Genomic DNA, 27,046 nt, shown 5'->3' on the forward strand with positions numbered 1-27,046 from the left:
GGTGGGATCGTGCAGGGAGCAGGCTGGGGGCAGTCTTTTGGGGAATCGTCCACATGTGCTAAACCTGAGGCAGCTGGGAAGTGTGACCATGTAGCCAGCGGTCGTGGACACTGCACTCGGTGCATCACAGCTTCACTGGTCTGACTGGCGTGAAGCTGGTGTAGCTCCAGCACAGTTGTAAACAGATCCTTGGAAATAACAAGGAAGACATTAGCTATGTCGTCCTAGGATCTCTCAGTGAAGATTTGGGAAAAAATACAGAGGGGTCTGCGCCCAGAGAAGCCACTCCTCACCATATCCTGTCCTGTTGCAAAACAGGCCAGGCTGTGGTGAAAGATGATCCTGGGTATTTATTTCAAATTTTGCTGAGAAACCTTAACCAAAAATGCTCCATCCAGGCCCAAAGTCCACTCCTCAAGCAGCCCTATGTGAAGAATCTAGTAGCCAGGGATCTAACGAGTCCCTGCAGCCCCAAACTGAGACCTTGCATTTATGGAGAGATTAAAACAGCAGAAACCTGGGAACTTGGCTTGTTTGAGCGGGCTGGCTGGGGAGCAAGGTGCAGATGGATGTTTGGCCTTTAAAGCAGCTGTAAAAGAAACTCATCATTTCAGAAAGAGTACAAAGGAGCCAGCTGCTGCAGAAGAGCTGGAGCCCCCCTGCCCCCGGGGAAACCTTGTGTGGGGCGAGAGACGGGACAGAAGGAGCACTGATTGCCTTGGGAATGCCAAAGACAGCTCACAACTGATGGGGAAACTGAGGCAGGGGCTGCATGGGTGTGCTTATTGTTTCATCCAAGCCTGCATATTTCTCATGCAAACTCATGCAAAGAATGATTCAGTCTGGACCCTTGACAATGCCTGATTGTGTCCCTGAAGACGGGAACCGGAAAGCCAGAGCATCCGCACAGCTGGAGCACGGAGCCAGAGCGTGCGTAAGCTGCGGGGGGGAGCAGCGTGCCTCTGCCTGTCTGCAGCCCTGCGCAGCTTGACTTCAGCCCTGTCTGCCAAGCGACCAGTGAGCCTGCGCCCAGGAAACGTGCTGGGGCAGCCCGGCTGAGGGACCACGCTGCAGCTCGCGAGATGCGGGAGAAGAGGCGGCTGCTGCGTGGCTGGCCGGTGCTGGAGACGGAGGCTGTCCTGCTTTGGGCACCAGCTCTTTGGCGCACACCACAAATCGCCCTGTCACAGCGACGCCGTACAACTCTCCATCCTTCTACACCCTGCCATCAAAGCCAGGCTGCCTTTTTCCTTAGTCTGCTTCTATTTTTGCTTCTCAAAGGGCACAGCGGAAAACAGAGAGGACAAAAAAGATCTGGTTCTCTCAGGTCTGAGCGGTGCGGTTAGGAGAGCATGGCTAGCTTTGCTTTTGCACTGGCTCAGGAGCGGACTGTTGCATTTGCTGCGTGCCGCCCCGGAGCCGCTGTTACCCTGTTATGACACACCCAGGCCATGGGGAAGCAAAACATGTTTTTCTCCTCCTTCCTCCTCTCCGCCCCCAAAATTATGAAATATGACAACGACATTATCATCTCATAGTTTAACTGTTCCTGCACAGCAAGGGAAGAGATGTGAGGAGGAACAAAAACCTAAAGTAGACAGAGAAGATTACAATTGTTCATCCTGAGATTTATGCAAGGATTTCTCTTATTTGTCAGCCACAGAATGGTCTGGGGCAGGGGTGGGCAGAACCCGCTCCTAACCAGGATCCAGCCCCGGGATCCCAAATGCTCTCTGACGGGGTTTGTCTGACCTCCCGACATACAGATACCCACTGCACACGTCAATGTGCAATGGTGCCGATGCTGATGCCATTATCCAGCCACGTTAAGAATTGTTTTGTACTAACAGTTCTCCAAACCAAAGCTTTGACAGGCTTCGACGTCTCTGGGCTACTTTACGGTTTTCTTATTTTAAAAATAAGTACTAACAGACGTGTTACATTAACCTTTTGGTCCCCACTTCTCAAGGCACGTGTCGGCAGCAGAACCGGCATTTCTTCTGCAGGAGATTTTTGTAAGCGCTTAGAGCTGGTTTTCCAGTGCTCGGATTCCCCACTGGGCAGGATTTTATTAACTAGTGCATGAGAGGATATTGTTTTGTAACTCTTTTGAAAAATCTGCCTACTAACTATGCTGCCTGAAGGGAGCTAAAGACTTTTCAGCCACCCTTTCTGCCTATCTTCCTCTCCCATCTGCAGCATAAAAGCAAGCGTTTCTCCTGCCACAGGTTGGGTTCCTCTCCCATGCGAGCGCGGGAGTCAGACTCATCCGTGTTAAGTCCCTCAAAGCAGCTTTTGTGTCTCCTGACACAGTCATTTCTGATATACCACCCTGGGAAACTCTGTTAATAACAGGACAATTTAAAAGCCCCGAAGCCCTATCAACTGTCCATTTAAAAGATGATTTGTAACCTTCTAATTAACCATTGTGTTCAGCTGGTCTTGTGCTGCCAGCTTGCAGCGCTCATGTATTAATGATCCTGAAACACTGCCAGGCCATGGAGTGCTTTTTAGGAAAACTGGTAAACATTCAGGAAACATCCTAAACATCAGGCATTATCCCTGGCCCGGCTTGCAGGGACAGCCCTGCTGCAGATGGAGGGGGAGATTTAGCCAGGCAGAAGTGGGAAGAAAGGTCCCGGATGTGGCACCTCCAAGACAGCAGCAGCGCTGGAGGCCGTGAAGTTGCATCAGCAGAGCGATGTGCTCAGGCTGATGCGTTCTGCGAGGAGAAAGGATCCCCCAGCCCTCTGGGCTAACAGAGAGCGAGAGTCTTTCACTGCGTAGGAAAAATGGGCTTCAAGATGGCAGGGTAATATAAGGCACTGGGGCTGTTTCAGAACAGAAAATAATGAGAACAGCTTTTTTTTCCTTGCATTTCCTCCTTGGCAGCCTCTGCCACAGCTGCGCACTGCCAGCTGTGATGCGGTCCGGGCTGACAATGGCGTGCTGCTAGGAGCACCAAGGGTAGCAAGAATGGGAGTCTTTATTTTTTCTTTTTTTCCTCTCTCTTTATTGAATTTAATAATGCATAAAAATAAAGAAAAACGTGGGATGATGAGGATGCCCATCGAATGTTTTAACAGGATAAATTTAGCAAGTGCAGAGAGGAGGAGGCAAATTTGACAGTGGCCAGGCTATGGCTGTTACTGAAGGGGGGATGACAGATGTGATCCTCTCTCCTAGGCACCACAGGCTTCTGTGGGAGGGAGGACACAAACAAACTAGAAAGAGCAAGGAACAGCTGGGGCATGAGCTGAAAAACCCCCAAAGATGGACCGTGCTGGGGTAATAAGGGAGGCTGAAAGCTGATCCTCGAACTGGGGGACTCAGCTCAGGTCCTAACACACAGCTACTCAGATGACAACACTGATACCTCATCAGGCTCTCCCAGCAGCTGATCGATTTGGGGATGAAAATGAAGTTTCTCTTTTGAATTAACAACTAATTAAAGGACAGAAAACAAAAAGTGGCAAGAAAATGCTGGTTTCCATGGCAGAAGATTAGCAGGGGTGTGCCATGGAACACGCGCTGCTCAACATGCTCATAAATGGTCTGGAAAAGGAGCTGAACAGAGGGATGACAGTTTGCTGATGATACTAAATCATCCCAGGCGGAGAATGTAATTTGCCAGGAAAGAGCTGCAAAAGACCTCCTGACATTGAATGCCTGCATCATAAAATTACAGATGAAATTCAATATCAATAATACAAAATAACTCACATGGAGAAAAATGCCCCTTCTTACATATACACGCACAGTAAGGAAGCCTGAACGATGATTAACACTCAGGAAGGAAATTTTGGTGTTATTGTGACTAGTTCTCTGAAAATGCTAGCTCAATTATTTAGGAAAAAAAGCAAAGAAAATGCAAAGTTGTTAGGAGAAGAATAGAGAACAAGCCAGAAGCATTGTTATGTCACTAAGTACATCCACAGGAGCCTGTAGCTCGAATACCATCTACAGTTCTGGTCCCCTTTTATTAAAATAATATAGTAAAAATAATAAAGGCACAAGTGAGGGCGATGAGAGTGATCAAAAATGCAGAACTGCTTTCTCACCAGACATGTCTAAACAGGGCCAGTCTCCTGCGCAGCAGAGATGGCTGAAGGGAGATGTGAAACGGGTCAACAAAAGGATTTGTGCTTTGGGAAAGTGAACAGGGATGATCTACGTGCTGCTGCCCACGACACAGAAACAAATGGAGTTATCAGGTAACAAGGCTGAAGAAAAGGAAGGGAAGCACGTTTCAGTCCAGCATGTCCCTTAATGTTGCAGCTCCCGGTGAGGACAGGAGGGGAGGGACGACTCCAGGCTTCCCTGACTTGTGTCCTCTCCCTGCCGCTGTGCTGCTGCAAACTCAGCGTTCGCACAAACGCTGCTGCACTAACACTGCTGCCAGTGCACGGCCCTCGCTGGGCAGGTCCCCGCTCCTCTGCAGGGCTGGGTGGGTGCCTTTGGGTTGCAGAGCTCACCGGGGCCGGTTTCCCTGGTTCCCAGCTGGTTCCCTGGTTCCCAGCTCTCCTGAAGCGATGCATCTTTGAGCCACCCAGCCTCGCTCACGTGCCTCTCGCCGCCATAGGAAGGCAGAGGCACGCTGCAACCCTCCTTACGTGGGGGGAAGTCAAGCTCGGGGCTGCTTGGGTTTGTGGATGCTGTGATCTCCACAGCGCTGGTGGGATTCAGCCTCCGTTTCCAAACTGAATTGCTGTTCAACATCCCCGTGGCACACACTGAGTTCTGCAGGCTAAAATTATTTCACAGAGGTTTTACAGATTTGGGGATCACTAACTCTGATCTGCACTCTGCACGGCAGTCTTTCCCGTGCCTCTTGGAGAAACACGTTGCTCTGAGGCACAGCATGTGAGACAGACTAGCCTGGTTTCAATTTCTCAAGCACTATCCCTACCAGTAAACAGAAGCGCTTGTTAAAACACTAATCCTTCACGCAGCTAGGAACAGCTGGAGTGACAGAGTGGGCCAGACCAAATCTCCCTGGATCCAACCAGCCCAGGCTGGCGTGATGGGCGAGATGCCAGTGTGACCTGTCGCTCCAGGCGCCATCTGCCTCTGTCACTGATCCTGGGAAAAGGCTGACCAAGTGCGGATGGGAGAAATCGGCTCGCAGAGGCAACAGGGAAGTCCAGCCAGTTGACTGTCTTACAGCCACATCCTTTGGTCACGTTGCAAGGTACCTGCATGCTAAGAGCTGGTTTTTGTCCTGGCTGTTGCAGCGGTTGTCTGAAGTTACACAATTAAAATGCCAATATGAAGATATCTTCATTAACCAGGGTTAATGGAACAGGGCCTGAGCAGTCTAGGGAAATCCCCAGGAACAAGGAAATCTCCTGAGCTCAGCTGGACTCTGAAACGTATCCAGCTGGTTTCAGGTATTGGAAACTAGAGTTCCAAACACTTTTATATCTTTTTCTAAATTATAGGGGGGATGAGAAAAACAACAAATAGTCCCATGAAAGCCTATTTTTAAAATAAGCTCATTAACATCCACCACCAGCCCCTTCATTTCGCAGCTTGTGCTCTGCGGCAACCCCTGTGCTTGCTCCCTGCCTCCCATGCAGGCTGGGAGAGCACATTGTCCCCAAAAGCACCCTGCCTCCTGGGAGCCGCAAGCCCCCATTGTGCTCTCTGGGAGCTTCCAAGAGGCTGGGGGAGGTATGCTTCTAAGCTCAGTAACAGAAAGCAGGGGATAATTTTTCTGTGCCAGCCAGAAGCGTGATGCTATCACTAAACGGGTCTTGCCAGCGACATCAGTCCAAGGCTGCTGCTGAGCCGGCTACCTGTCCAGCCGGAAGACCAGGTGATCAAGGAAAACTGATCTTTCTTTTCAGTGTTAAGTAATGCTGAGGGCATGTTCTGCTCCTCAGGGGTGTTGTTTGATAGCTAGACTTATATGAAGCCTCTGTGGCTTTCCCATGCTCCTGACAGAGGTCCTTCTCTTGTTCAGCCAAGGCATGAAGGCACCAAATGGCTCTGCACAATCCTTCTCCCTCTGGCCAGGAGCCCCAGCAGGCTCTCACCCAGCACCTCGCAGGGCTCCCTCACTGCTGCTAGAAGAGTCTGAGCTTCAGACCTACGCTCCGCCAATGCAGCGACTGGGCTCAGATTAAGGGGGACAAAAAGGGAAGACTTTAAACAAACGTGGGTATCTGAGGAGGAGCAGAACAGAGTTGTTGGCGTTCCTGGGGATCATCAGGATTGCCTTGTAGCCCAGGCTGTGTGCAGGAGACCACTGTGGCTATGTACAATTGAGGAAAGGAGGGTTGACAGCGTTATGTGAGCTCCTTGCACCGCTATATGGAGGTAATTGTGTTAATTGGGAATTAGTTTAAATGAAAGAGCTTAAATGAATGGCAGCACAGTGGGAGCTAAAAGTAGCAGGAGCAAGACCCAAGACATCAGCCTCCATGAGTCACCAAAATCAAATCTGCCAGGCATCAGGGACTTCACGACCTTTTTGCCAGCCTACAATTCAAAGCATCAGATCTTCGGTGGTTCATGTAAAAAGGCATAGGCAGACACGGCTTTAAGTCAGCGCAGCTGTAGGCCTGCTCTCATACACACTCTGAGCCTAGCTGCTTTGGGGCCAACATGAGCATGGCCACATACGTGGACTCAGCCTCAGATTTCACCCTCCATAATAAAAGCACAGGAGATAGTTCCTTTCCCAGGGCTGTCCATACACTTTTAAAACAGGGCTCAGGATGTGAAGCCAAGATCTATGGACTCCTCCTGCTGCTCTCTCCTAGCACAGTCCCAGCCTTGATGACCTCAGAGATAAGTATTTAAACAAGCCCAGCAAGAGAGACTTGCCCCACGCATGACAGAATTACAGTGACAGCCCCAAGGACAGCTACAGCACAGGCACGGTCCGGTCACTCCCATCCCAGCATCACGTCTCAGTGTTCCCGTGATGCCTAGGCTGAAACGGGCGACAGCTGCCATGTGAACCTCTGGGGAACACGTAGTTACTAGTGGCTCAATCAAGCAGCCCATATGAGGTTTATGGCGTTCAAAAACCTGCTGGGTAGCCATGAGAGAGAGCCCATGGGCTTTCAGAGCCTAGGTAAACTCTGGGGAGGAGGAGAAGCTGCAGATTAACGTGGGCAGTTAGCAGACGCTTGGCTGCACAGGTCTCCCAGCGCTCCTGGGTGTGTTTGGCAGCTACACTAAGTGTTGTTTTCCTTCTTAGTCTCTGCTGACCCTGTTTGCTGCAGGCATTCCTACTTACCCGTGCAAACTCTCAAATAGGAAAATATCACATGCCTCCGTGTGTGTAAAGAGGAAGGTATTTGTGAACAAGTATTTGAAATATGTTTCAAAGATTAACAAAGTTCAGCCAGCTCACCCAGTAGGTTATGGCCAGGCACAGCAGGACTTGGGTGTAGAAGCAGATATTGCCCAGCTCTGTTAACTTTTAAGTCATGCAGTGAGTCAAGAGGACAGTGTTCCTGACGCAATCTGCTGTATGGCCCCCAAAAGAAGTTGGTAGGAGACAGGAGGTGAGATCCTGCCCAATATCCAGCAGGGCTTTCCTCGATCCACCTGAAACAGCATCTGATCTTTCTTATGGACCCAGTATGTTTAAGAGCCTGCTAGCTCTACCTAGGATCGCAGAGAAGGGAAAGGATTGTAGCCTTTCCTCTTCCACAGTGATGCAAGCCAGGGAGTTTTAATGGAGCAAGCCCCACACTATTAATGCATAGTCTCTCCCGATGACCTGTTGCTGGGCTAGCTCCTAATCTCCAATGCCAGCAGAACTAGTGGCTGCCACCGACACGTTGCAGTCCAGTCACCTGCAACGCACTTACCTTTTCCTTGTTATCCATGGTGATGGCGATCTGCATCCTCCTCCCCCGGCGGAAAGCCACCAAATGGTCTGTCTCTTCTTCACTCAGGTCTGGCACTCTGCCCGGGCCAGCGAAGCACTCGCTGCGTTTCTCACTGACGATCCGCTTGCCCTGGAAAGGAAGGATGCGTTAACGATGCCTCCGTTAGCCCTGTGCAGTGCCCTTCCTAGGAGAGCGGCCATCCCCAAACTGCACAGGATTTCGGTCTGGCAGAACAGACACGAGGCAGATAGTCGTCTTGGTTTATAAAGCTGCCACCCTACTTCAAGGCATGTGTAATAGCACGCAGGCATGTTTAACTGAGCATGGCTAGGAGGGGGGGATGTGCCCTGCTCAGAAGCTTTGCAGCATGAACACTGATTGAGGTTTTTATTTCAGACAGGCGAGCCATCTTGCAGTTGTGTCTTTGAAACAAATGTGAAGTTGTCCTCTCACCAAACAACATGTCCCAGTAAAATGTGAGGCTACACCGGAGCAGAAACCTAGAGAAGTGGTGTTCTCTCCAACCTTGCCCACAAAGCAGTTGCTACCCTGAAGCGTACTAACACTTGATAATTTATCGTCTTCATAATCATTCTGCATTCATATTTTTGGAATGATTTATTCAGCAGTGGAATAATTTAGAAAAGTAATATATATACTCCTTGAACAAGGCCAGTTTACCCCTTTCAGATATTATTTCCAGCTGTCTGTATCAGTTCATTACTTTACTGCATGGATTTACATCTGGTTCTTATTTTGTTAATTATTTTTATGGCTGGCTGAGCTCTTGCCAGTGCCCTCAGCTATCACTTCAACAAAATGAGCACATCTTTTGTACAAAAACACATACTTTTTCTCATACTTTTAAAAGTATCATCTTTCAGTTCCATCATGTGCCTTTTTATTTTTGCCTTACAGGGAAATGAGAGACTTAATAAGTCATCTCCATCTTTATCTCAGATCTTTTTCTTTTCTCTTCATCTGTATGATGCCTCTGCTCGACCTTACCAGGGATGAACAAACCTCAGAAGCTTCCCTCTCTAAAGGATGGTATATTTTCCTGTTTTTCTCCTTGAGCTTCCACACATACTGGAGTGTTCATTTCAAAAGAGCTCAAAATCTCCAAGTAAACGTCGGTGAAACTTGGGAATTCTTTGTTGCTACGGACTTGGTTTCAAAAACAAACAGCACACACTGACCTCAGATTTGCATGAAAGTCTTGCAAGCACCAGTGAATTTGCTGTGACATACGATAGCAAGATGCCTCGCATTAGCCTCATCTTCCCTTGGCTCTGCCAGAAGTGCAGATGTTAGCATGGAGGGAGCCTTGCTGTAGACAGCCTCCGTCAGCAAGACCTTTTTTATTGCTTGTCCAGTCATCGAGCTTCCTAGCACATGATAAATGTTTTAGGAGTTACTGGAGTCTTTCCAGCATCAGACCTTCAGGCTCTTGTTTATTCTTTCACGTCTGTGTAATTTTGCTGTCTCAGCAGAGACAGTTCTTGAGTTCGACCGATGCGTGCGAGAAGAGGAGTGGGCCCCTGCACTGCCGCAGGTTCTACCTGCCAGAGCCGTGCAGATGTGGTGGGAACCTTCCTATACATTCCCCTGAGTACGTACAGTTCTGGTTTCAGGTTTGAGCTGTAGCTCCTAACAAGTTTTGCTGCCCGTAGTAGGACCATTGCTATTTCTGCTTTTCTTGAAATAAGTGAAGCCACATGTTGCACCCAAAGCAAGGCTCTGCTGCCAATCTGGTCAGTGCCATTCTAGTACTTTCCGTGTTGTTCTCTGTGTTTGTGTCAATGCCGCCTCCTACTCTGACTGCTGCCGGGGACCAACAACTGCGAGCCATCCCCAGACATGTCAAGATCCTTTTCCTGAAAAAGTAAAACCTGACAGTCAGGAGAACAGGCCATTGTTTCAACAGGGAGTACAACTGTCTTGGCATCTACCACAGCCAGACCTGCAGCTGTACTTCCACCTGCAGCCAGGAGATGGGTCCTGGAAAAGGCCCCACACCTGTAAACTCTGAGAGCTGTTCTAACAGTTTTAGTTTATGTATCTGCCTTAGGAAGGACAGGATTTTATCAGAGACCAGGCAGAGACAGAAAGTTCAAACCAGAGTCTAAGCTGCTCTGAAATCCTAGCTTTGCTCCCCCTCCACTAATAGGGCATGTGATACTGCCCTTAATTACACACCCTGCTGCAGCCACAGCGTGACTAGCGATTGCATCACTGCAGCTTAGGAAGTGACTGCCTGATTCCTAAAATAAAGTCAGAACTGGTGGAAGATGTGAAGGTCGATGGCAGCTTTGGCAGCAGCGACCAGAAGAGAGTGGATTTTAGGAGCCTGAGAGCTGTAAGGAAGGCAAGCAGCAGACTAGAGACCACAGCTTCAGGAGAGCCGATGTTGACTTGTTCAGGGGACTGGTAGGCAGGATCCTGCAGGAAGCTGTCTTGAAGGGGAAAGGAGCCCAGGAGACCAGATTGATTTTCACGGACAAGGCACATGAGTACAAGGACGTCCTGTTGTACAAGAAAATGAGCAGGTGTGGAAAGAGGCCTGCTTGGCTGAGCAGGGTGTTCCTGGTTGAACTTAAATACAGAAAGGGAATGTGTAGGAGGTGGAAAGGGACAGGCTCTCAAGAAAGATGCAGGGATGGAGTTATGAAAGCCAAAGATCTGGAATTGAAATAAGTGAGAGATGTGAAGGTCAGCAAGAAGGACTTCGGTAGATACATTAGCAGCAAGAAAGCTGAAGAAAGCTGCTGAATGGGGTGAGCAACTTAGTGACACAGGGCATGGAAAAGACTGGTTACTCAACGGCTTTTTTGCCTGGGTCTTTTACTGGCAAGGTCTGCTCTCTACCTCCCAAGTCCCGGACCTCGTGGCAGTCAGAGAAACGCTTCTCTCCCTCAGCATGCTGGACGATTCAGTTACGGACCATTTAAATAAAGTAAGAATGTGGGACTAGGTGAGCTGCATCCCAGGCGCAGAGCGCATAGGCTGATGTCACTGTGAAGCTGCTTTCTACTGCTTAGCACCTCCTTCAGCAATGTGGGTAACAGGACAGACTGCACCTTCATCAAGTTCATGGCTGACACCAAGCTGACATGCTGGTACTGTCATTCAGAGGGATCTCGACAAGGTGGAGGACGGTCAACACAAACAACTGACACGTCCTGCACCTGGGACAAAAGAATCCCGTGCATCACTACAGACAGGGGCTCAGCGGGCTGGGAGCAGCTCTGCAGAAGCACTTTGGGAGCCTGGTGGGCAATGACTTCACCGTAAGTGAGCAGTGAGGAAGGTTAGTTGCTCACTTGGTTGCATTAGCACGAGGGTGGCCATCAGGTTGAGGGAAGTGATTGTTTCCCTCTGTTTGGGCCACATTTGAAGTATTTTGGCCAGTTTCCCTTCACCACAAGGTGAGAGAGGTATGGACAAATTGGAAAGAGTCTAGTGGAGGGTCACCAAAACGATTACAGGGCTGGAGCATAGGATGCGCACGGTGAGGCTGCATTTGTTAAGTCTGGAGAGAGGAGAAAAGGCAAAGAGGGGACCCAACTGCAGTATCCCTCCGTCTGAAAAGGTGTTATGAAGAGAACAGAGCCCGACTCTTCTTGGGGGTACGCTGCAAAAGGGCAAGAGGCAATGGACACAACCTGCCACAAGGAGAAGTACAATTGAATTAAGGGGAAAAAAGTCACAATACTAACAGCCAAGCACTTGAAAACAGGTGCCCAAAGAGACTGTGAAATCTCCATCGCTGGAGATTTTCAGAACTTGATTGGACTCAGCCCTGAGCAACCCGAGATAACTTTGAAGATAACTTTTTAGCAGCGGATCAGACTAGATGACCTCCAGAGGTCCCAGCCCCCCTCAGCTGGTTTACAATTCTATTATTGTGTCCAGGTCTGCAGCCTGCTTCAACATGAAGTAAAACTTCAGGTTTTACACCTGTATATGAGTGCAGGTGCCTGCAAGTAATTAATTTAATGTGCAAGTGTGAATGTAGTCCTTTTGCCTGTTCTCTGCAGCTCTGGCTTTTATGCAGCTAGGACTGGGTAGTACAGAGCAGTGCCCAGGATCAGTCAGCCACGAAGCTCACGAGCGCTTAGGTCTCGGCTTTTAAGTGGCACCTGCTTCCGGATGACTGAACCGCATCATGTCCAAAGGTAACACGTTTCTGTGGCCAGAACTATTAGCCAGTACAAACACTGGATGTTTTAAAATGAAAACAATATTTCCTGTTTACGTTCTATGATTCATATATTTTATTCCTAAATGGCCAGCATAGGATTCCCGACTGCCATCAAAGAAACCAATGTAGTTTTTCGTTATGTCAGTGCAAATCAGTATTGATGGACATGAGTCGAAGAAAAATTAACCTTTTGAATCGACTCTCTTGGTCTTGTATTTCAGACCCCAGAGCTGTGCAGGATAACCTGAAGTTGCAGATCTCTCCTGCCAGCCCCTCTGGGTTCATGGGCAGTATCTGCGGCCACAGGAGCATCCTCTGGTCTCACTCACGGTGGCCGTTCTGTGAGATGACCTAGTGGCTCAGAAACACATAGTAACATGCTCATTTTAGGAACTGACTGTCTATCAGCACGAACGGCCCATGCTGGTGCTCTTCCCTTGTGATAAACACAGGAAAACGCCGTTCCACCTAACTCTGCCATTAAAGACTACAGAAATGGACACCTCTTACACGGCAGCTTGCCAGGTTACGCTAACTGAATCATGCGTCTTCCAGACATACGAACAAACACTTCCCATCGCAATGAAAAGGCAGTGAAAACTGAAATCTTGTCAGCTGCTCTGAAACCCGAGCCTTTCTATTGAAACTTTCTCCCACAGCTAGAAAGGATGAGGTAATGAGCATCATTGTGTGAGCTTCACAGTCCCCCTTTATATGGAAAAAGAAACTTTTTTCGTGTGTGTGGAAGACATAGAAGAAAAATGCTTAGCAGTTTTTTGAGGCTCCCTACGCATCATGGGTCTGTGAGTCGACCCCAGAAACGTCAGTGGAGTCACAGGAGGGACAAACAGAGCCCCTCTGTTTTGGAACTGGTGTATACAAGACTGCATCTCTCTTCTTTCTCTCCCCACACGAGCCTCTCCTCTTCTAAAAGCCTGTTCCTTGCTCACATCTTTTGGGGAGGAGGGCTCTGTAAAGCAATCTGGGCAATTGCCCAAAGCAATCTGTAAAGCAATTTTCTACGAAAGAATCTCTTTCTGTTCCCCAGCATCTGCCTCCCTGGCAGCAACCCTTGAGCAGAGCAGGCTGCCTGCTGCCACCGAGAACTCCGCGGCCCAGGCGAGGCACTGCTGTTTCCTCAGCATGTCCCCACAAAGGACCGTGTTCTCCCACCCGCGCAGCAAAGCTCTTGGGAGTCACAGGAAAGACTTAAGTCAGACTTCCCTGCACAGGGCCTAGTCCCGCCTGACTGTAATGTATTTGGGGAAGAGCTGAGATGTGCTGACATCCTCTGAAGGCAGCCGGACACATCACGCCGTGCAGAATAGGCTCTTAACTGCCTGCTGTCCCTCCTCTACTTGTTGCATGATTCAGAAGCTGAAAATAAGCTCTGGCTTTGCTTTGGAACCGCTGGTCGCTCGAGCCTGGCAGATACTTTGGTGCTGAAGCTGTACTTTGCTTCGTTCTTCAATGGTTATTATTCCCAGGAAATATCTTTGCTCCAGGGATAATCCTGAGTTTCCTGGGACATTCAAGGCACTAAATTTTCCCTCCTTTAAGCCCTGAGCAAGCATGTACAGTAATCCTAAGTGCTGAGGTTGGTTAATGAACTGGGGAGCTGGGCTTGCTCTGCCCTAAACAGAGCACCGCTACGAGGTGTTTAGCACTCTTGTTACTTTTTTTTAATTAAGAAAGTAAGCCCAATGATGGCTTAGCGAGATAATAGCAAGCTATTAATCCATAACTTGTACATCAAACATTAATTCTAGCTTAAGTCAACAGCTGTTCCCCAGAGCTCTTCAGTGTTTAGGTGGTGATGGCCTGTCCTTCAGACAAACAGCAGGGTCACAAATAACTCCTGCCAGGGAGGCCCAGCACTGCGGGGGTATGTTTGAAGATGGCTTCATCGCTTACTATCTGAAAAAGTCCTTCCTGAGGAGGGACAGGGGCCCTGAGCGCAAGTAACCTGAAAACCAAAGCAGAGACCTTGCACTCAAATGCCATGGGCAGGACTGAAGCCTTGAAGCGCACTGCTGGATTTACTGGGAGGCGGCACCGCCCTTGGGCCATTAGGTGTTAAAAGTCACGGTGGGAAGGCTGGCGCCTTGGCAAAGCCATTAAACCCTGCAGGTTATGAGCAGATGGCAAGGAAGACACAGAGGCTGATCCAGGAAACATCTGTTTGTCGGAGCTGTGACAGCTGGCCACGTACAGGCTGGGAGAGCACCAGCTTTCCTATGTCACACCCCCTCTGCCTCCCTCCCTCGCTCCCCGTATCGCTTCTGGCTAAGACGTGTCACGTGAAGGCACGTTCTGCTTAATGTGGTGACATTAATGTCTCTTCTTTTGCTTGCTTATTATTTTAAGAATACCAGTGATTTCCTAGATTGCTTGTCCCTCACTAGGAACTCCTGGCCCTCAGTGGGCTAGCTCCCAAAGCAAGAGATACCAGAGGAGGAACGCGCCCATGCAGAGCCAACGGGAACAGAGAGCGGGGCCCAAACGGCCGGCAACGCCTGGCAGAGGATCCCCTCCACAGGGCCTGTCCCGGCTCACTCGCTGCCTGCAGGAGATTCCAGACTCTGGCACTGGCTATTTAGCTGCAGTCAGACCAAACTCCACCGCTTCCCTTGCAGCGTTTCACTGAGAAATCGTAAACTGAGAGGTGCTCATCATATGTCTGAGGCATGCCCCAGATTGCAGAGGCAGCGTTAAAAATACCTGTCTGAGGAGCGCCAGGAGAAAGAGCACAGGGGAACAAAGAAACCCTGGATTTCTGTCTCGCTTATGCAGTTTCCCAGCTGCCTTTCCTTTGGGGCTTCCTCCTTTACAGTGATTTTCTGCACAGCCCGGCTACTCTGTTGCTTGAACCTTGCAGCGGTCACAGGAGGGATGGTGATGGCCCTTTTTGTCATCCCAGCATCACCAAGCAAGGGACACCTGGTGAGGCCTTGCTCACTGGGATGGTGAAGCAAGTTATCTGCCCTCCTTTAATCTTCAGCAGGCCAGAGGATGCCTTAACGGGCCAGTAGCAACAAATAAGGTTGTACTTCATGTGATATCAAACACAATTTTGTCCAAAATCCTGAAAATTTTTCCCTCTCACCCATTACACCCCCATGCTATTCCTACTCATCCATTTTGAGAACTATATTTAAAGTAACCAAAGGAAGGTTCTGGATTGATGCCACTGGAACATTCACCAATAAATCAGTTTTCTTCTGTCATCAAGTCAGGCTGCTGGGTTGTGCTTCACACCAAGGCTCAGGAGACCTTGGGGGGCTGCTAAGGCCCGTGAAAGGCGCTTAGTGCAAGCAAGATCCTACATACCATACAGCAGGGAACTTACAGGGAGCTTCCACAGAGGTCTGCCTTTCCAGCAGAAAAACCTCAGAGGTCTGTTAATTGGCCATGCTGAAAAACACTGGCACAGAGCGTAAGGCAGCAACGTGATTCAGCTGTCAGCACTTTGTGCTAACACAAATCCCCATCTAGGACGTGAATTCTGAGCTATAGATTATGGAAACGGCTCCAGAGGACACAGCCCGCCTGCGAGAGCCGCTCACTCTAAAAATGTAATTGCTTCAAATATAAGCCCCCCCGTGCAGAGCTGCATGGCCATGAGAAGCCTTGGAGGAGGCTCTCAAGTATCTCCCTGGTGAAGTTCAGTCAGTAATGAGGATGGTTAGATTTCTATGTGCCCTCTATTCTAAGAAAAAATAGAGTTCTTCCCCTCACGTCAGAGGTGGTTTGGTTGTGCTGGAATGAAATTTCATTTGAAGGGGATGTTCGCGCTACCGGTAATCTATCTGGAACAAAGGAAATGAGAGGCCTCAGTCCCTTTCTCCTGAAAACCCATTCTGAAAGGTGCATTATTTCCTAAATCATTCTGTTCCTTCAAGGTAACATAAAATGCCTTTATAATGGCACAGTGATTGTAGCCTGTTTCTTCGTGGAAAGAAAGGGTAACTAGGACACGGAGAAACAGAAATGAAAAGGCATTCGAGGCACAAAATTAGAAAAATATTTCTAAGCTGCCTCAGAGGGAGAAATGTCTCTCTGCCTTTTGTTTACAGCCAGGGTTTTCAGCACTTCTACCCCAAAGCACCAGGATCGCAGGAAGGGTGGGGTTTCTCTTCGCTACCCTGGGAAATAGCTTTGGCTCAGACCTCGGTTCCAAAAAGCCCGCTCTTATTTTGTGGGCCAAGATGTTGCTGTGCCTAAAACGGGACCCACGGGAGCAGCGTTTGCTGCCACCGTTTCCTTTTCCCAGCACTACTGTGAAGGGCTGGCCTCGTCTGCCCCAATGCCTCAGCGAGGCGCGGGGCCAAGCTTTCCATCTCCTTCGCACGGGCATGGGAGCACAAAGGGGCTGCGCTCACCTGGGCGTTGTGTCTCCCTCTGTCTCACTGGAATCTTCTCAGCCTTAAGCACTGAATAGGTCAGATTGCCTCTTGTATTCTTTCGGAACATATTCCACAGCAGGAAATACCACCTGCAGCAATAATTTGCCTCCGGAGACTCACTAACTGGAGCGCTTCCCTGAGTTCCCACACAGGTGCATCTGTGCACGCAGATCCTACGTTTTCCCAAAGAAGGCGGCACTGCTGATCCTTGTTCCTATTTACCTCCGCGGTCAAACTCAGGGACTCCAGTGGGAACAAGATCAGCCCCCTGAGATACACTCCAAGTGCAGAAAATGGGAGCGTGAAGCTCCTACCAGCGCATGCTTCCCTGGACGTGCCGCCAGTACTAACGGCCAAAGTTTTATCAAACCCTTTCTGGCAGATACGCCCCGCCATGCCGAAGCTGCCCTTAGGATCATTACATTTACATGCCCAGCCTCCGCAAGGGACGCGGTGGCACCCAGGAGGGGACGGTTTGGGATTTAAAAAACAAGTAGCATTTTTAATTACTTTTGCCTTTTTGCACAGTTTTTAATTAAGTCTGCAAATAGTGGGTCACATTTTCTACCCATCACATTGGCGGCTGCCTCAGATACTCACGTCACTCTGCTTTTTCTTCTGCATTTAGGACTTTCTGGAATACAATAGTAGGGAGAAACAATGCTGTTTTTACCACCAGATATCCCTGTCTCCCTGGGACTAGCTGGGGAGTAATGCAGCTCAATTTGTCCGGGGTCCCACTTATTTCCACCCCCCCTCCAGGCACAGCGACACAGTTTAACAGACCCGCCAGTGGCCCAGGAGGGCACTGAGGTGACCGATCTCTCAGAACGGGAACTGGCTACGCATCTATGTATGGCTGGATGGAGCCACTGGGAGGTTGATCAAGGCCTCGGGCTGATTCCTGTGCATCAGACATGGGGAGGAAAGTAGGTGGCAATGCAAGATGGGGGCTGAGGCTGTGCTAAGGACTAAGAAATGACAGAAAAGAGGTGGGAAGGGAACTATTCCCTTCAGAGAGGAAACACCAGGGGACAGGCTGACAGAAAGCTCAAGTGAGAGGTAGAACTGGAGCCTCTTTGTAAGTCAAGGGGCTGCAGTGTAAGAGGAATCCTCTTCCCCGCTCACCTTGGCTTTGTTGTCCATGGTAACAGCAAGCTGCATCCTCTTCCCCATCCTGAATGTGAACATATGATCTGCTTCCTCCTCCTCCTCTTCCTCACTGCCAATGCCGAACCCAGGGCTCGTAGGACAGGGGCTCACCCATTTCTCGCTGACCACTCTTTTGTCCTGGAAAACGAATCACTCCTGTTAGCAAATCCAAGCCCCTCGGCTCACCGATGCGATTCCCTTCCCCAAACACACCTGCAGGGGCGCGGGGAGGCCAGCCACAGAACAGGCAGGCCTTCCCCGAGGAAGCTTTCTGTGCCCGGCGCGGTGCCGCGACATTCCTAGGGAACAAGGGGCTCGTTGTCTGCTCGGCAGCGAAACCCACAATTACAGCGGGTCTGGAAAAGCCTTTGCACTTACAAATCTGACATTTCAGACTAAAATGCCAGAGTTAAAGAAACAAATGTCATCCTCATCTCTTTCTGCAGCACTCTGAGTTAGATGGGGAAAGCCTAAGTCCTGCTGGAGATGGCTTGGAAGCCAAGCAGATGGCTCCTGAGGGTGGTGCTCACCATCGAGAGGGCTGGGCTATCTTGTCCATAGTGTTCAGTCTGGGTAATTGCATCTTTCAGGTCCTGTATGAGAGAAAAACGTGTGCAACAGCGCACCTCCGGAGAAAAGCAAGGGCCAGGGCACGGCTGTGAAGTGAGCAATGCACTAGCCTGGCGCTAACAGGCCAGGAGTGCCGACTGCACAGGAGGAGGGTGGGCTGGCTCAGCGAGCTCTGCGCTCACGCTGGCAGAGGGCTTCACCCAAGGGCTACAGCAGGACTGGCCGGGTGGTTTAGCGAGCCCCACGCTGCCAGGAGGGATGGATGGGGCTTTTCAGGCACAGATTTGATTCAGTTAGGAAGGAAGCCCGGGACCTGCAGCGCTGCCCCAGTTGTGGGAAGCCCCAAAGCAACCAAAGGGCTACTTGCTCTGCTCGCTCGTGAAGCCTAAGGACAGCGTGACTTCGGCCAGCCTACAGGCAACCTGAGAGGCATTCCTGATGCCTCCAAGGACACACATACACCTGATGCCGTTCTGCCTACGTATTTGCAGCAATATTCACACCCAGGACACATCTGGGGCCAAGCGTGCCTGTTCACACACTTATTTATTTCTGTTAATTCTGCGTGCTTGGGTACAGCTACCTGAGTGTCCCTGGAAATTCACATTGATCAGTTAAAATCACCTTGAGCACACATCTCTGCAGAGCTTTTACATCCTTTTTGCAAGGGCTTTGGAGCTATGTTCTATGCGTGAAAAAGCTCTCTTACAGAAATGTCCCTTTGCTGAGGCAGGACTGGAGTGAGAGCTGGCCAGCGGTGAGAGGCAGCACTTACGTTGTGAGCCTTGGTGATGGTAATAGTGAGTCCGTCCTGCTTGGGTCTCCTGGAGGTAACTGCCATTCCCTCCTGCTCAGCTCGCTTTTTGTCCTCTTCTATTTCCTGAAAGACACATAGATCCTTATCATCAGCCTGTACCTGGATGTCTGCAGATGTTGTCCATTTTCCTGCTCAGGAATTCTCCTAAAGGAACCCACCTCCACCTCTGAGAGGGAGTGGGTCAACTTGTGTCCCATGGTGTGCCCTTGGAAGAGGTCACAGGAAGCTGTGACCTGCATTACCCGTCCCTGTGCCACAGGCACCTTAGCAAGTCTCTTTTTGACTCAGAGTGCCCACGGCGGTCTCAGCGCATGCAATGGGAAGCAAGCCCTGAGCACCGGGGTCCCTCCCTGACCGGCAGGGAAGATGATCCACTTGAGATTCATGGAAGATTGGGTATAGGACCTGAGGGGACGCTGGAAGCCACCCAGGCCTGCAGAAAGGGAGGGTCGTGCACAGGAGCCGTGGTCCCTGTGCCAGTCTGGGGCCAGGGCATCATCTGGGGCCAAGGGAAGGTGGCTGAGATCTGGAGTCTACCAGGCAGCTTCTTCTAGGAGCCAAGTGGTGGTGGCGTTTCATATGGGGGTGAGAGTTCCTCTCCCCCAGCCGCTTGTGGCATTCAACCTTTCCCACGGCTCTCCACTACGTACCATTTTCGCTGCGACCAGAAAAGGTCCAGATTGGCTCCTATGGCACCAAAGGAAATGTCTCCTAAGCGAGACCCAGCCCAGAGCACCACTCAGTCTCTCAGCTCTGGATCCAAGACACAAAGCATGCTCTGGGTTTTCGGGTTTTGAGCACGGCTCTTTCTCAAACTCGAGACTGCCCACCCAGCCAGCAAACATTAAAGAGCCTCTAAGGTCAGTGACCTTGGGCACAGGCAGGAGAATATCCCGGACAAGCCAAGGGGGACCCTTCTGCCAGGAGTACCCTCAGGCTGTCCTACTCTGTATGTATGCAGACACTCCTGGAAAAGGGTAAACAAACCCACAGAGAGCGTGCCAGGTTACCACACTGTCACCCAAACCAGCTCGTACAAGCCAGGCTGGATATCTCCTGCAGGCCACTGGGTAGTCTCTCTTGGCCAAGGCAGGATCAAAAAACCAGGAGGTGTAGCTGGAGTACTTGCTCCTAATTCAGAGAGTAACCATCAGGCTGCTAAAACCTCGATTTGCCTTCATCTTCCTCTTTTTTTTTCATGGAATCTCTTTTGGACACCTCTGTGCTCCACAGAAACACTGGCACCGGCCAGGGAAGAGCTTCAACCCACAGCACTGCCCTGGCAGGGAAAACAAACCTATCAAACGTCTCGAGGGTGCAACCTCCTGTGCCTCCAAGAGGATAAGACTGAGGCACTGGGAAGGAGAGACAGGGAAAAAGTCAGGGGAATACGAGGTGAAGGGGTGGGAAAGGGGTGATGCAGACAGGGAAGATGGCAGGGCAAGGGGAGATGCTGCGGCAGCAAGGCAAGCGTCGGTGAGCCCGCTTTCCAGCGCGATTCAGGAGCCGGAGCTGAAGTCAGAGCTCCGAATGCTTTCTGATGTAAAAGCGTTATCTAACAAGCCACTCCGACCCTGCTGCCCGTTTCCTTTACACTGCGAGCTGAGGACCCAAAGCAGAGCTGGGGAAGGTCAGAACCTGCGGACTCACCTGGTATCTTCGTATGAGCGCTTCATTCTTTTTCCGCAAAGCCAGGATTTTCTTATCGAGTTCAACATCTTTCTGTTCTTTCTTCCTTAACACAGCATCATCCACAGCAGCATCCTGAAAGCAGAAGGAGCAAAGCTCTTCTCAGTCATCACACCAACAGGACAAAACCTGCCACTCCTGTTTGAACAGGGTGGGAAGTGGAAGAGTCTTTCCCTGCCGTTTCTGCCCCTGGTCTGCCATTAAAAAGAATACTGTAGCTTGTAAATTTACTTTTCCTGACAGAATTGACCTTTTCTTGCAATTTTTTTTTTTCAGCAATGAGGTAGTTACAGCAAAAAGCTGATGTCCCACTTTGACGGCTGTCAGTAGGCTCCAGAGTTAACACACTGCTTCACATGCAGTAAATGCCACCTCTCCCCGCTGCTGGTTCAGGTGTTCTCAGGCGCATCGGTTCCCCTCCATTGACATTCAGAGAGCACCTTGCTTACCATGGAGGATGACAAATTGGATTTTTAAAATTCTGGCGACAGCGTTGCCTAGCGAAAATTAATGCTGATGAGTATCAGCTGACGGCAGCCAGCTGATCCATATTGTCGAGACTCTGCCCGGTGTTCGCACGAAGAGCAAGGTGGCGAGGCTGAGATCTCCAAGGCGCTACAGGTTTATTTTTAAACAGTGTTTTTGTGCTTGCCTTATCACGTGGCACCTACGTGAGCCAATCAGGGGAGACCGTGGGGCCTACGAGTTTTTCCTAGGAGCGTGTTTGGTTTTTACTGCCAGAATCAGTCGTTAATAGACTGGTTAATTGGCAAGTAAAATTGATTAAAATTCTCCGAAACAGTGAAGTGTTTCTGCTCGTGGTGCACGGGCAAGGCATGGTTTTTGCCCATCCCCATTGGCTTCCCATCCCAAGGGCAAAATCCCCAGGAGCATCCTCCAGGGCGGGCTCGGCAGCATTCAGGGCTGGGAAGCGTTCTGCGCGCGGGTAGGAGGGGTTTTTCCTTCATTAATCATCACACAGCAGGTGTGACCTCCGTCGGGGACGGCGTCAGGGGCCACCCGCGGCAGCTGGGGACACGGGATCCGGGTCGGCCGCCCGCCGTGCCCCCGGTGCCTTCCTGCCAGCCTCGAGCCGTAGCCAACGGGCTTGCAAAGCCCTTCGCCTGGGAGGGGAGGGTTTCTCCTGGAGACCTCAGCTGCCTTTTGCCTGGTCCTAATTAGGTCACCAGAGGAAAAACTGGAGCAGTGGAGGTCCAGAGGAGGGGACAGAGGGGTGCTGGCTAACACAGCCCTCCTTAAACGGAGCAGACACGCAGCGAGGAGCCCAAGGCCTGCACGCAAAGAGTAAAACCGCACTTGCGATAGCCCAGGGGAGGGAAAGCTTTTGACTCTGCTCCACATTCCAGCAATGTTTGTGAACTTTATCCAGTGATGTACAGGGGCTCCAGCCTCCTGGATATGTATGTGTTTATAGTGCACCAGTGCATCAAACCAGGCAGAACTGAGGCACTGTGACCCTTACCCTTGGTTTTTGTGTGCTGTGTAGCATTTCGCCAGCACAGGAATATCCTGCCCATCGGAAAGCACAGGATTTTCGATGAGCTGCAGGAACTACCTCCTTCACGTGGGAAGGGTTTCAGCTACCTCAGAGAGGGACACCGACTAAGAACGCGGGCACGTTTGATCAGATGGCCCTCCGGAAAATAATTCTAGGTAGGGCAGGGGAATTCAGTCAGGGGTTAGCGTCACTGCTCTTCCAAAAGTGTCACGGGCCTCCCGGGAACCAGGGCTGCAGATCATCCCCTGTGTGCATGGCCAGCGCTTGCCTTCAAAGGACAGGATCCAGCTGCTGAATCACCGTGCATCCCTGCAATGCTGGGTCTCCCTTTCAAGGGCTTTACATGAAAAAAAAACCAAAGCCAACTTATTTCAGCTCTGATGGAGCAGATCTGCAAATAATAGGGCCATGGATGGAGGGAGAAGTCTGCGTACGCAATGTTCCTTGGAGAAAAGGGACTCAAGGTTGAAAATGTGACACCATCACAGAGGAGGTGTGCTGGGCGTCAGAAACCAGAGAGGGGAAAGGCAGGAGAACCGGTTTGCGTACGTAGACATCAGATCCCGCACAAGCGCATCCTCCCTCGTAGCCCCAGTGAGGGGATTTTATCAGGGCTGATTTAATGGCCCTCACCCAGGGCTGCTCTGCCAGGACGCAGGCACCCATTTCTGTTCAGGTGGAACAACAGGGCCATTCGAACCGCCTCCACACATTCTCCTGCTGGACAATGGGATTTTGTCAGGGTCTGCGGGAAAAGGAAATGCACTTTCCCAGCGCCATCAATCAGCCGGGTGCGCGGCAGGTGAGTGCACGGCTTACGTGGGTGGATACCCTTTCAGGGCCGTTTTGCAAGGCTGATGAAAGCCGGACTCAGTGTTTACCTGAACAGAAGCTATTCTGTGAGCACTAAATTGGCAGGTTCGCTGTTTGCCGAGTGCGGGGTGTTGGCTGCTTGAGGGTGGGATCAAAGTGGTGCATGCCCTCAAACACACCCCTTTCATCTTCAGATTCCTTTGAAGGAGGACTGACACAGCTGCCGGCTCAGGAAGAATTTTAAAATTCCTGCAGAGATTTTATTTGTGCTCTTCTCTTTCCAAAGGCAAAAGACGGAAAAGACCTGTCAGGCGGTTCTCCTTCTCCGCGCAAGGCTGCGCATTTGTCAGCATTTTGTCTACATTGCAACACAGCTAGTGCGGGGGGAGGGGGTCTTTCCATTTCCAGCTGGAAACAAGCCCCTGGAAGGGAAGTTTTGCTGGTTTGCACTTCTCCTCCCCTTTATTGATGAAGCTATTCACGAATTTCTCTCCCCACAATCTGTTTCAGCAAGCGCTGGGGAGCTGCGGACGAGAGGCAGTCCCTTGCCCGGCACCCCAGGGCCACAGAGCAGCCCAGCAGCGTGCAGAAGCGCCGAGCGGCGTTTCGAGCCCACGCACCGGCTCGCAGGGGCTCACCCATTGTACATTTAAGCCAAGTCAGCGTTTGCTCATCAGCCGCCGCTCCGAGCCGGCCGATAACAGGGGGACGTGCTCTCTCCTCCGCTTCTGGAATGAATCGGCCGCCCCAGCCCGTGCTGAAGCTGATGCTCAGGATGAAAAGTGGCCACACCGTGCCCTCCCCAGAGTAAAGCTCTTCCGGGGAGCCAAGGTGCCCGTATGTCACAGCGACGGGCGAGTTATAAATGGCTTTGGCAGAAAAAGCGTGAGATGGCTTTGAATGAGAAAGCAGCTGAGCCCGATGCCTCCTAGATAGCAAGGCAGCGCGACAAAGCCGCAGAACGAGGCCTCTCTACTGCACATAAAAATGTCACAAAAGGAGAAAGGGAAAGCGAGCGGCTTCATGCTTCAATTAAATGACAACATTGCGTTCTGTTATACCCCCACTCCTAAGTGGCACACACACTTGCTACGCAGCTCATCGGGGGCTGGAGGGACACCCCACTCCAGACTGTCTCTGCGTGCAGGGTTTTCCCGCATACTTCTGCGATCGCCTGCTTCTGCAGCGAGAGACCTTGGAGGCAGCAGGGTTGGAAAAGCGAGAAAGACAGAAGGTGGGGGGGAGGGAAGAGGAGAGAGGAGCAGGGCCCTCAGCTAACACTCTTCTGCGTAAGCAAACGCATCCGCGCTTTTTAAGAAATATCCTCTGGCTTGACGGCTGCAGCTGAAACCCTTGCCGGGACAGGAAACATCCAGCACCGCCCGGGTTTCTGTTTGTCATCTGCCCCGGTCTCCCACCCTCCGGGGAGCGACATTATGCTGAGGCAGCCACCGCAACCTGCCCCAGAGATGGACATGCAAACCCCGGCACCCAAAACCCACCCCCTGCATCCCCCCCTCCCCGATTGCGGCACGGCTTGTTTGCTCCCCGTGCCCGCTGCCAGCCAGGCGAGGAAAAAAAACCCACAAAGCGACAACCACGGAAAGGCCACCCTGAAGGAAGTGAGCGCAAGTCCTTTCGCGGCCTTTTTGGGTGAGGGACCCCACCGCCCCGCGCCCCTCCCAGGCCCCGCAAAGGCGGCACTCACAGCTCGGTGCATGTTGGACATCGGCGGCGGAGCCCGGCGGATTCCAGCGCAGAGCTAAAAGAGGAGAGCCATCAGACGGCCTTTCTCAGCACTGGTTGCACAGCATACAAGATCATGTTTTGATTACAAAAGCCTCGTCTGGGCTCCCAGCCAAGAGCACTGGCTGCCTAATATACCAAGCACAGACAGGGGTTTGAGTGCCTGTGTCCTCCTCTCCAATCTCGCTCTCTTTTTAAAAGAAACACTCCCCCTTTTCTCCCCTCCTGACTCCTTTTAACTTCCTGATGCCACAAGCCCTCGTTCAAAGTGGGAAAAGCCGGGCGAACAATGAAAAATGGATCAGGCAAACAGCTTGACTTCGCTTCGTGGCCATTCATGGGGTCGCGTTATTTGTTATGCATGGCTAGCTGCACGCCTGGCGGGGGCTTGGGGAAATATCTGGGGTCCTGAGCGTCTTGTGAGTGCGAGTATGTGCAAGAGCCCTCGCGGGAAAACAAGTGCCGGACTGGCCTTTTCCTGTTTAATTTCAGCATTCTCTGGGAGTGATTTCCCTGCTTTTAAAACGCACCCTTCTTTCAGGGAGGGAGCAGAAGCGATGCTGCGGGATGACCACTACCAGCTGGCACCATGACCAGCAGAAAGCACATGGCCAAAGGAGAGGACCCCTCAGTAAGTCCCCATCTGAAAGGTGCCAAAATGACCCCAGAAGAGTCAGAAATAGCGGGGCTTTCAGAAAACAGGCAGTACTCATCTGCTGCGGTCTCAGGTTGCCGCACTTGAACCCTTATCTCAGCACCATGTCCCAGCTGGGTGCTCCATCCTCCCTCAACGCAGACTGGCTGCCCCAGCCCTCAGCCTCCGAGGGTCCCAGCCCAGGCAGGAGGCGAACAGGAGATGGAAGCACACAGGAATTTTTTGTTGGCCAAGGACTGATGCACACCCCAACTTCAAGGAGGACCCTGCTATGTTTGTACGTTAAAAAAACCCCGAGCAGGCCTGCTGCTGGTATCGATCCCCTCTGAGACCTCTGAGCAGGTCAACCACTCACAAAATACAAAAAGTTCAACCCGAAATCCAGCATGGTTCAAGAGAAGCCTTCAAAGGACTTTGAAGAGCTCCGAATTGGGCCCGTCCTCTGCATATAACTCTGACTAGTGGAGATCAGGGATAAGGTATTAAAGGGGCTGGAAGCACGGCTCAGGAAAAGCGCTTAGAGGGAAAGACTGACCCGTATTAATTAGTAGCTGCTCAGATGATGAATGGAAATTGAAACGATTTCCCAGGCAGCGCCTCTGGATTCAGGCTTGCCAAAGGAAATGAAGACTCTGCCGTGGATGGCAAATTGGGAAAAAGACACAAACTTCGCTAGAGTCCAAGTGCTTGGCAAGAGGTGTGTGAAGGATAAGCCTGGGCAGGAGGTGCAGAGCCGTTCAGGACTTTTCCTTGCCCTGGGAACACAGGGGAGCTGGGAGGATGGTGCTGCCTTGGGTTTCCAAGCCGGCACAGTCCCTTGTGAGGGTGCAGTGATAGCCCATTTTCGGTTGGGCTGTGGCCAGTGGGACAAGGCCAGCCCTGGGCGATGCTGCTGGGCTGAGTCAGGGAGTCACGGAAACACTCTCTCCAGCGACGGTGCATTATCCTGTTTGCATGGTGGCCGTGTTCCTGGGCTGGAGGAGCCTGCACACACTGCTAACACCCACACCCAGGTACACAGAGACCCACACCATTACCCCAGCTTCTCTGCACAGTGCAGGGCAAACACCGCGTGCAGCGGGGTCCATTGTGCTGCCCGCAGGTCACAGCAGCTAAGGGACCGTCGTGCCCAAGTTGTCAAGGCTTAAGTTAAGTGCTTGCAAGGAGTTTCTACAGCCCTCATAGCTGTGGCATCCTAGGGCTCAGCTTATTGATGGTGTGGCCAAGCTCTTCCAGCAACGAGCAGTGCCACGAGCAGGCGTGAAGAGCCCCAAAATAGCTCTGCCTTTGCTAATGTCTCCGGAGAGCTGCGGTTCCCTCCAGGGCAGCGTCGGCGACTCCACTGCCCTCAACACAAACAGCTGACACCTCTCGGCTGTCCTTTACCATGTCTGAGTGGCATAAATGACAAGAATCTACTTCTGCATTGTCATCTGAGACCGAAGACAAGATGAATGCTTGGCTAACACTGCGGACACGGAAACCCGGGGGCAAAAGGGCCCAGTCAAGGAGAAGCATCTGCAGCTTCAGCAGGAGGGCAGAACAGGTTGGTCTGGGGACCTGTTTGTGCTCTTGGGACTCTCACAGGACGCAGAGAGCAGAACCTTATAAATATGCTGAGATGT

At 51.2% G+C, this 27,046-nt stretch overlaps 1 protein-coding gene across 5 annotated transcripts in view; it reads right to left on the reverse strand.

Annotated features, from left to right (window-relative positions):
• The window catches only part of CCDC9B (coiled-coil domain containing 9B), a 60,208-nt gene that overhangs the window by 29,570 nt on the left and 3,592 nt on the right, over window positions 1-27,046 (reverse strand). Inside the window, exons 1-6 of one of the 5 annotated variants that reach the window (XM_086749400.1) lie at window positions 24,729-24,953; window positions 20,650-20,763; window positions 18,958-19,062; window positions 18,143-18,205; window positions 17,589-17,750; window positions 7,830-7,979 (exon numbers count right to left, since the gene is read on the reverse strand). In XM_086749400.1, the coding sequence (XP_086605526.1) occupies window positions 7,830-7,979; window positions 17,589-17,750; window positions 18,143-18,205; window positions 18,958-19,062; window positions 20,650-20,763; window positions 24,729-24,749 (615 nt within the window). In that variant the 5' untranslated portion in view covers window positions 24,750-24,953. Of the gene's footprint in view, window positions 1-7,829; window positions 7,980-17,588; window positions 17,751-18,142; window positions 18,206-18,957; window positions 19,063-20,649; window positions 20,764-20,938; window positions 21,274-24,728; window positions 24,954-27,046 lie in introns of those variants that run through there. The other 4 variants (XM_086749403.1, XM_086749402.1, XM_086749399.1 and 1 more) reach the window with 4 other exon arrangements.

This window comes from Chlamydotis macqueenii, chromosome 5, assembly GCF_036417535.1.
Source record: "Chlamydotis macqueenii isolate bChlMac1 chromosome 5, bChlMac1.mat, whole genome shotgun sequence".
NCBI lineage: Eukaryota > Metazoa > Chordata > Aves > Otidiformes > Otididae > Chlamydotis > Chlamydotis macqueenii.